General features: G+C 40.6%; 1 protein-coding gene across 1 annotated transcript; it reads left to right on the top strand.

The window, feature by feature from the left end:
* The first annotated feature begins 7,545 nt into the window (after nt 1-7,545).
* On the top strand, nt 7,546-8,490 carry LOC128060759 (olfactory receptor 52B4-like). Its single transcript, XM_052653141.1, has one exon. The coding sequence runs from the start codon at nt 7,546-7,548 to the stop codon at nt 8,488-8,490; it is 945 nt and encodes a 314-aa protein (XP_052509101.1).
* Nucleotides 8,491-12,069: the final 3,579 nt, after the last annotated feature.

Here is a 12,069-nt window from a genome sequence, read left to right as displayed (position 1 = left end):
AGAATCAATATAGTGAAAATGTGTATACTACCCAAAGCAATTTACAGATTCAGTGCAATCCTTATCAAGCTACCACCGGAATTTTTCACAGAGCTAGAACAAATAATTTCACAATTTGTATGGAAATACAAAAAAACCTCAAATAGCAAAAGCAATCTTGAGAAAGAAGAATGGAACTGGAGAAATCAACCTGCCTGACTTCAGGCTTTACTACAAAGCCACAGTCATCAAGAGAGTATGGTACTGGCACACAGACAGAAATATAGATCAATGAAACAAAGTAGAAAGCCCAGAGATAAATCCACGCACCTATGGACACCATATCTTTGACAAAGGAGGCACAAATATGCAATGGATTAAAGACAATCTCTTTAACAAGTGGTGCTGGGAAAACTGGTCAACCACTTGTAAAAGAATGAAACTAGAACAGTTTCTAACACCACACACAAAAATAAACTCAAAATAGATTAAAGATCTAAATGTAAGACCAGAAACTATAAAACTCCTAGAGGAGAACATAGGCAAAACACTCTCCAACATAAATCACAGCAGGATCCTCTATGACCCACCTCCCATTTCAGTTCAGTTGAGTTCAGTCACTCAGTCGTGTTCGACTCTTTGTGACCCCATGAATCACAGCACGCCAGGCCTCCCTGTCCATCACCAACTCCCAGAGTTCACTCAGACTCACGTCCATCGAGTCAGCGATGCCATCCAGCCATCTCATCCTCTGTCATCCCCTTCTCCTCCTGCCCCCAATCCCTCCTAGCATCAGAGTCTTTTCCAATGAGTCAACTCTTCACATGAGGTGGCCAAAGTACTGGAGTTTCAGCTTTAGCATTATTTCCTCCAAAGAAATCCCAGGGCTGATCTCCTTCAGAATGGACTGGTTGGATCTCCTTGCAGTCCAAGGGACTCTCAAGAGTCTCCTCCAACACCACAGTTCAAAAGCATCAATTCTTCGGCGCTCAGCCTTCTTCACAGTCCAACTCTCACATCCATACATGACTACTGGAAAAACCCATCTCCCAGAATACTGGAAATAAAAGCAAAAATAAACAAATGGGACATAATTAAACTTAAAAGCTTCTGCACAACATAGGTGAAAAGCAAGGTGAAAAGACAGCCTTCAGAATGGGAGAAAATAATAGCAAATGAAGCAACTGACAAACAACAAATCTCACAAATATACAAGCAACACCTGCAGCTCAATTCCAGAAAAATGAACGACCCAATCAAAAAATGGGCCAAAGAACTAAATAGACATTTCTCCAAAGAAGACATACAGATGGCTAACAAGCACATGAAAAGATGCTCAACATCATTCATTATCAGAGAAATGCAAATCAAAACTACAATGAGGTACCATTTCATGCCAGTCAGAATGGCTGCTATCCAAAAGTCTACAAGCAATAAATGCTGGAGAGGGTGCAGAGAAAAGGGAACCCTCTTCCACTGTTGGTGGGAATGCAAACTAGTACAGCCACTATGGAGAACAGTGAGGCACTATGGAGAACAGTGTGGAGATTCCTTAAAAAACTGGAAATAGAACTGCCTTATGACCCAGCAATCCCACTGCTGGGCATACACACAGAATTGAAAGAGACACATGTACCTCAATGTTCATCACAGCACTGTTTATAATAGCCAGGACATGGAAGCAACCTAGATGTCCATCAGCAGACGAATGGATAAGAAAGCTGTGGTACATAAACACAATGGAGTATTATTCAGCCATTAAAAAGAATACATTTGAATCAGCTCTAGTGAGGTGGATGAAACTGGAGCCGATTATACAGAGTGAAGTAAGCCAGAAAGAAAAACACCAATACAGTATACTAACATATATATATGGAATATAGAAAGATGGTAATGATAACCCTGTATGCGAGACAGCAAAGGAGACACAGATGTATAGAACAGACTTTTGGACTCTGTGGGAGAGGGAGAGGTTGGGATGATTTGGGAGAATGGCATTGAAACATGTATACTATCATGTCAGATACGAATCACCAGTCTATGTTCGATACAGGATACAGGATGCTTGGGGCTGGTGCACTGGGATGACCCAGAGAGATGATATGAGGAGGGTGGTGGGAGGGGGGTTCAGGATGGGGAACACGTGTACACCCGTGGTGGATTCATGTTGATGTATAGCAAAATCAATACAATATTTTAACGTAATTCAGTTCAGTTCAGTTGCTCAGTCGTGTCCGACTCTTTGCGACCCCATGAATTGCAGCATGCAATTAGCCTCCAATTAAAATAAATAAATTTAAATTAAAAAAAATAAAAAGCAAGATAGAGAGGAAAATCTTGAGTGTAGCCAAAGGAGGCAGGCAAATATGAGCATGTCAAAATTATTTTGATTTACATGTGGTCTGTTAAGCACTAAGTACATATAATTATATATCCTTAGGCAAAATCATCATTATTCATGTTTCTGAAATTTGAAACTCATGGAAAAACTGAAGATGGGTATAACTTTAGTGTAAACTATTTCTTGGGCTTCCCTGGTGGCTCAAGTGGTAAATACCAAATCTGCCTGCATTCAGGAGACCTAGGTTCAATTCCTGAGTTGGGAAGACCCCCTAGAGAGGGGAAGGGCTAGCTTCTCCAGTATTCTTGCCTGGAGAATTCCACGGACAGTGGAGCCTGGCGAGCTATAGTTGATGGGGTTGGAAAGAGCCCAACATGACTGAGCAACTAACATTTTCAATTTCAAGCTATTTCATGAAGAAGAAATGTCAAAAATTGTTGGTACATATTAATTGTAAGCTTCATATTTTTACTGAAAATAGATTTAACACAATCCCTTCACTGTTCACCTGAAACTATCACAAAACTGTTAATCCACTATACCCCAATACAAAATAAAAACTTTATATTGTTTTTAAAAAATGCACCAAATAAAGATAAGCTTAAGGGTAATTTTCATTAGTAGGCAAACTCAGGGTTATCATTTGTGTTTATGAACACTGTTGAGCCAAGTAGCAATTATTATTTTACTTGAAATTTTCAAAGGAGAAGAGAATACAGGCAGAATTCACATGTAAATGATGTCCAGTGTAAAATAAAGGACAAAATGACATCCTACTTTTACAGTAATAAGAATATAGAAAAGTGGTGATGAGTTACCATAGGGGACAGAGTTGATGATACTTGCTAAACTCAAAAGAATCTGAGCTACAGGGTTTAGCACTAGACTCACAGAGACAGTCTCATTTCAGTTCATCAAAACAGCATTTATTACATTAAATTTATATGCCCTTGATATTTTTTTAAAAACTAGCTTAGGTGATAAACCATTTTTTAAAAATCAGAGCATCTGAAAGAAGTAAGAGAGAAAAGGAGCAGGAGGAAGTGAAGAAGATGTGAAGGTGTCTTAGAGACAGCACATTTGGGAAAAGGGTGAGGCTGGTGGAGACAGTTCTGTCCCTGGAGTCCTGGGATAAGTGCTGATCTCAAGGGCTCACATCAAGGAGAATAAACAGCCCAAATCCTGCCATGCAACTAGCTGACTTATATATCCAACTGAAGTTCTGTTTCTGAGGACTCATTCTAAGGCTAGGGAGTGATTAGACATCTACAGGTGGAGATGGTTTAAGGATCAAGGTAAGGACTGGGAAGGTGTTATGTCCTAAACAGGCTAGAGGGGCAGGATCCTTGGAGGATGTTAATATGTGTGGAATGATACTAAACAGAGGTACTTCTAGCAGAAGTGAAGGGTGAGGTCTGGAAAGGGAGGTTGAGAGTATATGAACCAGGTGAAGTTACTGAAAGTTAGCAAATTAGCAGATCAGTTCAGTTCAGTTGCTCAGTCATGTCTGACTCTTTGTAATCCGATGGAGTGCAGCATGCCAGGCTTCCCTGTCCATCACTAACTCCTGGAGCTTTCTCAAACTCATGTCCATCGAGTTGATAATGGTAAAACCATCTCCTCCTCTGTCGCCCCCTTCTCCTCTTGCCCTCAGTCTTTCCCAGGATCAGGGTCTTTTCCAAATGAGTCAGTTCTTCACATGAGGTGGCCAAAGTACTGGAGCTTCAGCTTCAGCATCAGTCCTCCCAATGAATATTCAGGGTTGATTTCCTTTAGAATTGATTGGTTTGATCTTGCAGTCCAAGGGACTCTCAAGAATCTTCTCCAACACCACAGTTCAAAGCATAAATTCTTTGGTGCTCAGCTTTCTTTATAGTCCAACTCTCACATCCAAACATGACTACTGGAAAAACCATAGCTTTGGCTAGACAGACTTTTGTCTGCAAAGTAATGCCTCTGCTTTTTAATATGCTGTCTAGGTTGGTCATGCCTTTTCTTCTATGGAGCAAGCATCTTTTAATTTCATGGCTGCAGTCACCAATTGCAGTGATTTTGGAGCCCCCAAATAAAGTCTGTTACTGTTTACATTGTTTCCCATCTATTTGCCATGAAGTGACGGGACCAGATGCCACGATCTTAGTTTTTGAATGTTGAGTTTTAAGCCAGCTTTTTGACTCTGCTCTTCACTTTCATCAACTTCAGTTCTTTGCTTTCTGCCATGTGTGGTGTCATCTGTGTATCTGAGGTTATTGATATTTCTCCTGGGAACCTTGATTCCAGCTTGTGCTTCATCCAGCCCAGCATTCCTCATGATGTACTCTGCATATAAGTTAAATAAACAGGGTGACAATATACAGCCTTGATGCACTCCTTTCCCTATTTGGAACCAGACTATTGTTCCATGCCTGATTCTAACTGTTGCTTCTTGACCTGCATACAGGTTTCTCAGGAGGCAGGTGAGGTGGTCTGGTATTCTCATCTCTTTAAGAATTTTCCACAGTTTGTTGTGATCCACACAGTCAAAGGTTTTGGTGTAGTCAATATAGCAGAAGTATATGTTTTTCTGGAACTCCCCTGCTTTTTTGATGATCCAGTGGATGTTGGCAATTTGATCTCTGGCTCCTCTGGCCTTTTCTCTGCCTCAGAAAAGGAGATATCATTCATTAAATAACAGGTGCCATAGAATTAGGCTTGGCATGAGAAATAGAAAACAAATGGACTTACTGTAGATCACTTGGCAAAATATGAGAAAGATGTTGAAAATGACAAGGATCTGTGTGGGATTTCCCCAGACAGGGTGTGGGAAGGGGCTTTGGGGAGCTACCAGGGAGACTTGCCTGTGTGTGAGAAATAGGAGGAGGCATTTGGGTAGGGTGTTAAGAATTAACTTGTTTCAGACTGAAGTTACTTCATCGGGACACCAGTCCCGTAGGGAAATTCCCTAACCCTAGCTTTCTGGCTTCTTTCTATGGCTCTGATTTTAAATATTTCCCTCTTAGTCCCTGTCTCCACTTCCTGGCTGTGGTGAACTTTTGTAATACTCTAGGGCTTCCCTGATAACTCAGTAAAGAATCTGCCTGCAATGCAGGAGAGCCCGGTTCAATTCCTAGGTCAGGAAGATCTGCTGGAGAAGGGAAAGGCTACTCACTCTAATATTCTGGCCTGGAGAATTCCATGGACTATATAGTCCATGGGGTCACAAAGAGTTGGACACAACTGAGCGCCCTTCACTTTCCGCGGAAGCCCTACCTTGTTGATTTGTCTTTCCTGGCTTCTTCCTTCTTGCCTTTATCTATTTTCCTTTTTTTTTTAAAAATCAGGCTGTGGGACTCACAAGTTTCTATTTGGTGCTCTCCCCTTGCCTTCTGATTTTCCACTTCCTGCAAGAGACAGGCTGCCCTCACTGGAGAGAATTCTCAGAGGGGAGCATGTGCTCAATGGGAAACAGTTTCAGCGTACATGCTAAGTTGCTTCACTCATGTCTGACTCTTTGTGACTCTATGGACTCTAGCCTGCCGGATTCTCTGTCCATGGGGATTCTCCAGACAAGAATACTGAAGTAACCATGCCCTCCTCCAGGATATCTTCCTGACTGAGGGATTGAACCCCACATATCTTACATCTCCCACATTAGCAAGCAGATTCTTTACCACTAGAGCCACCTGGGAAGCCCAACAGTTTTAGACCCAAGGCCAACTGATGAGTGATCAGTCTAATGACAGAATGTTTTCTCTCAGCACCCACCCATGATTATAGGAGTTGATTTTCCTCTCCAAATAGGAAAATTAGAAGCATCGAGGGTAACTGGAGTAGAAAATATAGTGTTTATAGTGAGTATAAGATCAATCTTAAGAGACAAATATTTTAAGGTACTCATTCAATAGAAGGAATTCACATCTGTCTCCAATTCTTAAAACCTGTCTATTTACAATTTGCCCCTCTTTAAACTGTAAGTATATATTCTAAGACTCTAAAAATTTCCATTTCTCCTCTCTATCCCTGGTTAGTGATATGGTGCCTGAAAATATTTTTTGCTCAAAATATATTACCTGAATAACTGAGTTAATTAATGAATCAAAGTGTACTAAGAAACAAATGTTCAATTTCTGCATGCAAAAAGACTTTAAATATCATGCAGCCCTCCCTCCTCATTCTGAGAAGAGATACCTTTCTTTTTTCAATTTCAGTCATTTCTACACTTAGTTTTCTAAGATGTAAGCTGGAGGAGTGCCTCACCTCAGGCACATAGGCCTTGTCAATGGCACCTCATAAGGCCTTTTGACCCTCTTCACAAGTGAGGTTCCTATATGTGGTAAACACACAATTTTCAGATCTCATACCTATTAATTATTTCCTTGGGGTATTTGGCAAATAATTCACATTTGATGAGTCTCATATTCTTTAAGAGTGAAATGGAGATAATATCCAGTTCCTTGAATGGATAGTCAACATGGTAGTGCAAAAATATATAAAGTACCATATACCAAATGATGACTCCAGCTGCTGGCATAAAGCAGTTGCATAATAGGTATTAGTTTAATTCCTCCTTGAGCATTAGGTTCAGATCCATTTTACTCCAGGAACACCATTGGCCATTTAGAATCCTGTCTCATTAACTACTGTTTCAGTAAACCTCCACAGATAATTTTAAAAACTAGATCAACTGTTCTAAATGGATAACTTCATGACATCTAATGGCTGGTCCCCATGTAAATGGTTGAGTCTAAGTGTAAAGTTGTGATCAATGTCCTTCACAATCAGGAAAAATCTGCCTGTACAAATCCTCCCATACCTTCTCCAGTATTCTCTATGCCTAAGCCACCCTGACTGAAAATGTTTCAAGAATACATCTTTTTCTTTTCTTTCTCTGCTATATGATAAACTCCTCAATGTCAAGTTCAATTACAATCTTGCTACTGCCTCCCCAGAGATGTACCATGGTCCCTGCTGTATATTGATACCCATCTGTTGGTAGGAAAAGACATACAGCAGTATCTTTTTATTTGACTAGCTGGAAACCTGTATCTCCTTTGACTAGAGTAGCATTCGAGGCTACAGAACATATTCTATTCACCTTTATATATGTCTTATTATTTGCATGTTCAAGGAAGGCAGAAGTATGGAATATGCCAAAATCTCCTGCTGCTTTCACCGAGATTAGGAAAACCTGTGTTTTTATCTCTGTATGTGAATAAGAAGTGATGTATTTAGTGGTATTTCTAGACATGATGACTTTAAATCACACTGGTGTTAGCCACACAGTCTTCCGCTTGCTGGGCATCCCTGGCCTTGAGGACCAGCACATATGGATCTCCATCCCCTTCTTCATTTCCTATGCTATTGCCCTCTTTGGAAACAGTCTGGTCATCTGTATTATCCTCACAAAGCGCAACCTTCATGAACCCATGTACCTTTTCCTCTGCATGCTGGCTGGAGCAGACATTGTCCTCTCTACATGCACAGTCCCTCAGGCCTTGGCCATCTTCTGGTTCCATGCTGGGGAGATCTCCCTGGATCGCTGCATCACTCAGTTCTTCATCACACACAGCACTTTCATGTCTGAGTCAGGGATCTTGCTGGTGATGGCATTTGACCGCTACATTGCCATATGCTTTCCACTGAGATACAGCACTATTCTTACACACACATTGATTGGGAAAATAGGAGTTACCATCTTTCTGAGAAGTTATTGTACAATTTTTCCCATAGTATTCCTTTTGAAAAGATTGAATTTCTGCCAAAATAATATCATACCCCACACCTTTTGTGAACACATTGGCTTGGCCAAATATGCTTGTAATGACATTCGAGTGAACATCTGGTATGGACTCTTTGTCCTAATGTCAACAGTGGTTTTAGACGCCCTGCTAATTTTTGTTTCCTATGTGCTGATTCTCCATGCTGTCTTCCACATGTCTTCCCAAGACGCTTGCCACAAGGCTCTCAACACATGTGGCTCTCATGTCTGCATTATCATTCTCTTTTATGGACCTGCCATCTTCACGATCCTGACTCAGAGGTTTGGTCGTCACATTCCACCTCATATTCACATCCTGTTGGCTAATGTCTGCGTTCTGGCTCCACCTATGCTGAACCCTATCATTTATGGGATCAAGACCAAGCAAATCCGGGAGCAGGTGGCTCACATATTTTTTCCAAAGCAGAAATAACTCCAAAGGAGGAACAGACTTTTCATCATCTCTAGCTGTTCATGATATGGACTACAGATGTGGTAAGTGGAAACACTATTGATAAACTGAAACATAAATGTCTCAGTGAATTCTGTTTCCAGGGGAGGTCACAAGGTAGATTTCAGAGTTTACATCTTCTGCTGTCAAAGCAACAGAAAGTAGTACCATGTTTGACTGAGCATGGTGTGTCCTACATAGAGCCTGTGGACTTCTAAATCATGTATCCTTCATGTCATTAGCTTGATTTGGTAAAAGATGAAATGAGTACTGATTTCTGGTTTTGAATTTCTTCAACCATTCCTGACTGAGTTTTCCACTCTTTGAGACATCTTGTGACATCCTTGGACAATCATATAAAAAGGGTATAATTTGTCAGTTGGGCAGGGTGTATAACTTCTGGAGCCTAATGGATAGCATTGTTTCTATATTTAATAATCCTATATTGTATATTTGAAATTTGTTAACTTGAGACTTGATATTATGTTTTCACACCACACACACTCATACACATATACATACACAAGTTCCACCTATGACAAGGGTGATGAATATGTTCATTAACTTGAAAGTATTATTTTGCTATATATATATGTATATTTGATATATTTATATATCAAATCATCTGATTGTATACTTTATAAATATACAATTTACATTTGACAAATATTTGAAAAAATTTTCTGGAAAGAAAAACATTTTATTCTAATGAATTCGCACCAGTAGCATCAGAAAAGCATGTTTAAGAGACCACAAAGATCTGAGTAGCCCCAAACTCAATACCATCTCAATGAACTTCCATAGAATGAGAAAACCCTCTTCCTCAGCAATCCTGAGGAAGCACCAAAGTTATTAATGATTGAGGAGAGGTTTACCTGGTGGTTTCACACTTCAAATCTTCACTATCAATTATATTTGTAATGTTAAACCAATGTGGGCAAGAGAGATGATTTTCCACATCTTTGATTGGAACTTCTTGATTAAGCTAACCCGTTCACCAATGTTTCACAAGGTTCTAGCACCTTGTGAAACCCTCACAAAGCTTAAGGTCACCCTGATTCTGAGCACACTCAAAAAACTGTTCCACCTCAAAGGAACATGAGACTTGCTGTTGCTGCTGTGTATGGCATAAAATGTATAACACATGAAAAGATGCTCAACATTACTAATTACTAGAGAAATGCAAATCAAAACTAAGATGAGATATTACCTCACACCAGTCAGAATGGCTATCATGAGAAAACTCTACAAATAATAAATGCTAGAGAGGGTGTGGAAAGAAAGGAACCCATGTAAACTATTGGTGGGAATGTAAATTGGTATAGTCACTATAAAGAATAGTATGGAAGTTTCTTAAAAAACTAAAAATACAGTGACCATATGACCCTGCAATCCCACTGCTGGGCGTATATCTGGAGAAAAACATCCGAAAGAAAGCATGCACCCCAGTGTTCATTGCAGCACTGTTTACAATAGCCAAGACATGGATGAAACCTAAATGTCCATCAACAGAGGAATGGATAAAGAAAATGTGATATGTACATATTACTCAGCCATTACAAGGAATGAAAGAATGCCATTTGCAGCAATGTGGATGGACCTAGAGATTGTCATAGTGAGTGAGGTAATTTCAGAGAAGGAGAAATACCGTCTGACATTCTTTATATGTGAAATCTAAAAAGAAATGACACAAATGAACTTATATACAAAACAGAGACTCACAGACTTAGAGAACAAATTTATGATTTCTGGGGGATGGATGGGGAGAAGGGATAGTTAGGGAGTTTGGGATCGACTTGTAGACACTTCTATATTTACAGTGGATAACTAACAAGGACCTACTGTATAACTCATGGAAGTCTGTTCAGTGTTATGTGGCAGCCTGGATGGGAGGGGAATTTGGGGGATAATGGATACATGTATATGTATGACTGAGTCCCTTCACTGTTCACTTGAAACTATCACAGCATTATTAATCGGCTATACCTCAACACAAAATAAAAAGTTAAAACAAATGTATGGCCGCTAAAGTGTTTCCTCATTAACATATGTCTCGGCCTCACACATTCTGATTAGTTTTCCCCCAACGTGAATGAGTGGGTGAATATAACGGAGGTTTAGCACAGATGAACATGATCTGAACCTGGTGTAGCAGTCAGCACCCCAGCATCTCTGAATTAATATTCTGATCAGAAGTGTTTTCTATTGGAAGGTTTTTAGTCAAAAGGGGGAATGGTGGAAACCTCTGCCCCACTGAGGTCTGGGAAAGTCATTCTGGCTTCTGCATAGTTTAACTTAAATTTTGCTGACCAGAGCATCCTGTTTTGTGGCCTTTCAGACATGCATTGTACAGCTGGTTTGGTCACTGAGGAAGGGAACTCATTTGAAATTCAGATCGGAGTAGCTGTAGTTCAGAGGTGGCTCTTATAAAACATGATTTTGTAAATGTTCCTGTTTTACTGAAAACTTGAATTTTCTAACTATTACTGCAGACCAGGACAAAAAAACCATAAGTGAGTGTAGTATTATCTCAGATGTGATTACTGCTTGTATTTTGCTTGTCATGCTGTCTCCTGTATTGTGACTGTTAGATGCCTTACATTTCCTCCCCAGTCCTAGTAAATGGAAATTTTTTCGAGGGCTGAGCCACAACACTGACCTCACTGGGAAATGAGTCTAATTTCTGGGTCTCCAGCAAGATGCCATGTCAGTCTCCTCCATTCTTTGTACATCCCCTGCCCAACCAGTGCCTCTTAACCTACACCCTACTCATATAACTGACCTTCCTACGTACTTTCCCCAGACCCCAGATAGTTGTTGTTCTTATCAAAGGGACAGTGAGGGGACATGCCCCATTTACTGGTTTCCTGGTAACTAATGAGCCCACCTGATGTCAATTCCCGTCTAACTAGTAATCTCCCCTTCTCCAGGAAGCAAAGTTTGCCACCATGTTCTTCCTGTCACCCCCACTTACCGTGGGTGTCATGCAAGGAACTTGCCTCAGACATTTAAGTCCCCCATCCATTATACCATTGACGTCTCTGTTGCTGACTCTGGACTCTTTCTTCCATCTTGTGTGTGTGTGTGTGTGTGTGTGTGTGTGTGTGTGTGTGTGTGTGTGTGTGAAAGTCACTCAGTCATGTCTGACTCTTTGGGACCCCATGGACTATACAGTCCATGGAATTCTCCAGGCCAGAATACTGGAGTGGGTAGCTTTTCCCTTCTCTAGGGGATCTTCCCAGCCCAGGGATCAAACCCAGGTCTCCCACATTGCAGACAGATTCTTTACCAGCTAAGTCACAAGGGAAGTCCAAGAATACTGGAGTGGGTAGCCTAACCCTTCTCCAGCAGATCTTCCCAACCCAGGAATGGAACCAGGTCTCCTGCATTGCAGGTGGATTCCTCACCAACTGAGCTATCAGGGAAGTCCTCTTTTTTTCCATCTTAAATCTGGGCAAGCACAGGTCTCAAAAGCCTGTGGAGCCCAACAGGAACACTCTGTTGATTGTGCTGATGCTTATAAAAACCTATACATATGATAAAATTGTCTAGAACCACTCC

This window comes from Budorcas taxicolor, chromosome 15 (assembly GCF_023091745.1).
Source record: "Budorcas taxicolor isolate Tak-1 chromosome 15, Takin1.1, whole genome shotgun sequence".
In the NCBI taxonomy this organism is placed as follows: Eukaryota; Metazoa; Chordata; class Mammalia; order Artiodactyla; family Bovidae; genus Budorcas; species Budorcas taxicolor.
This window is presented reverse-complemented; position numbering and strand designations above follow the sequence as displayed.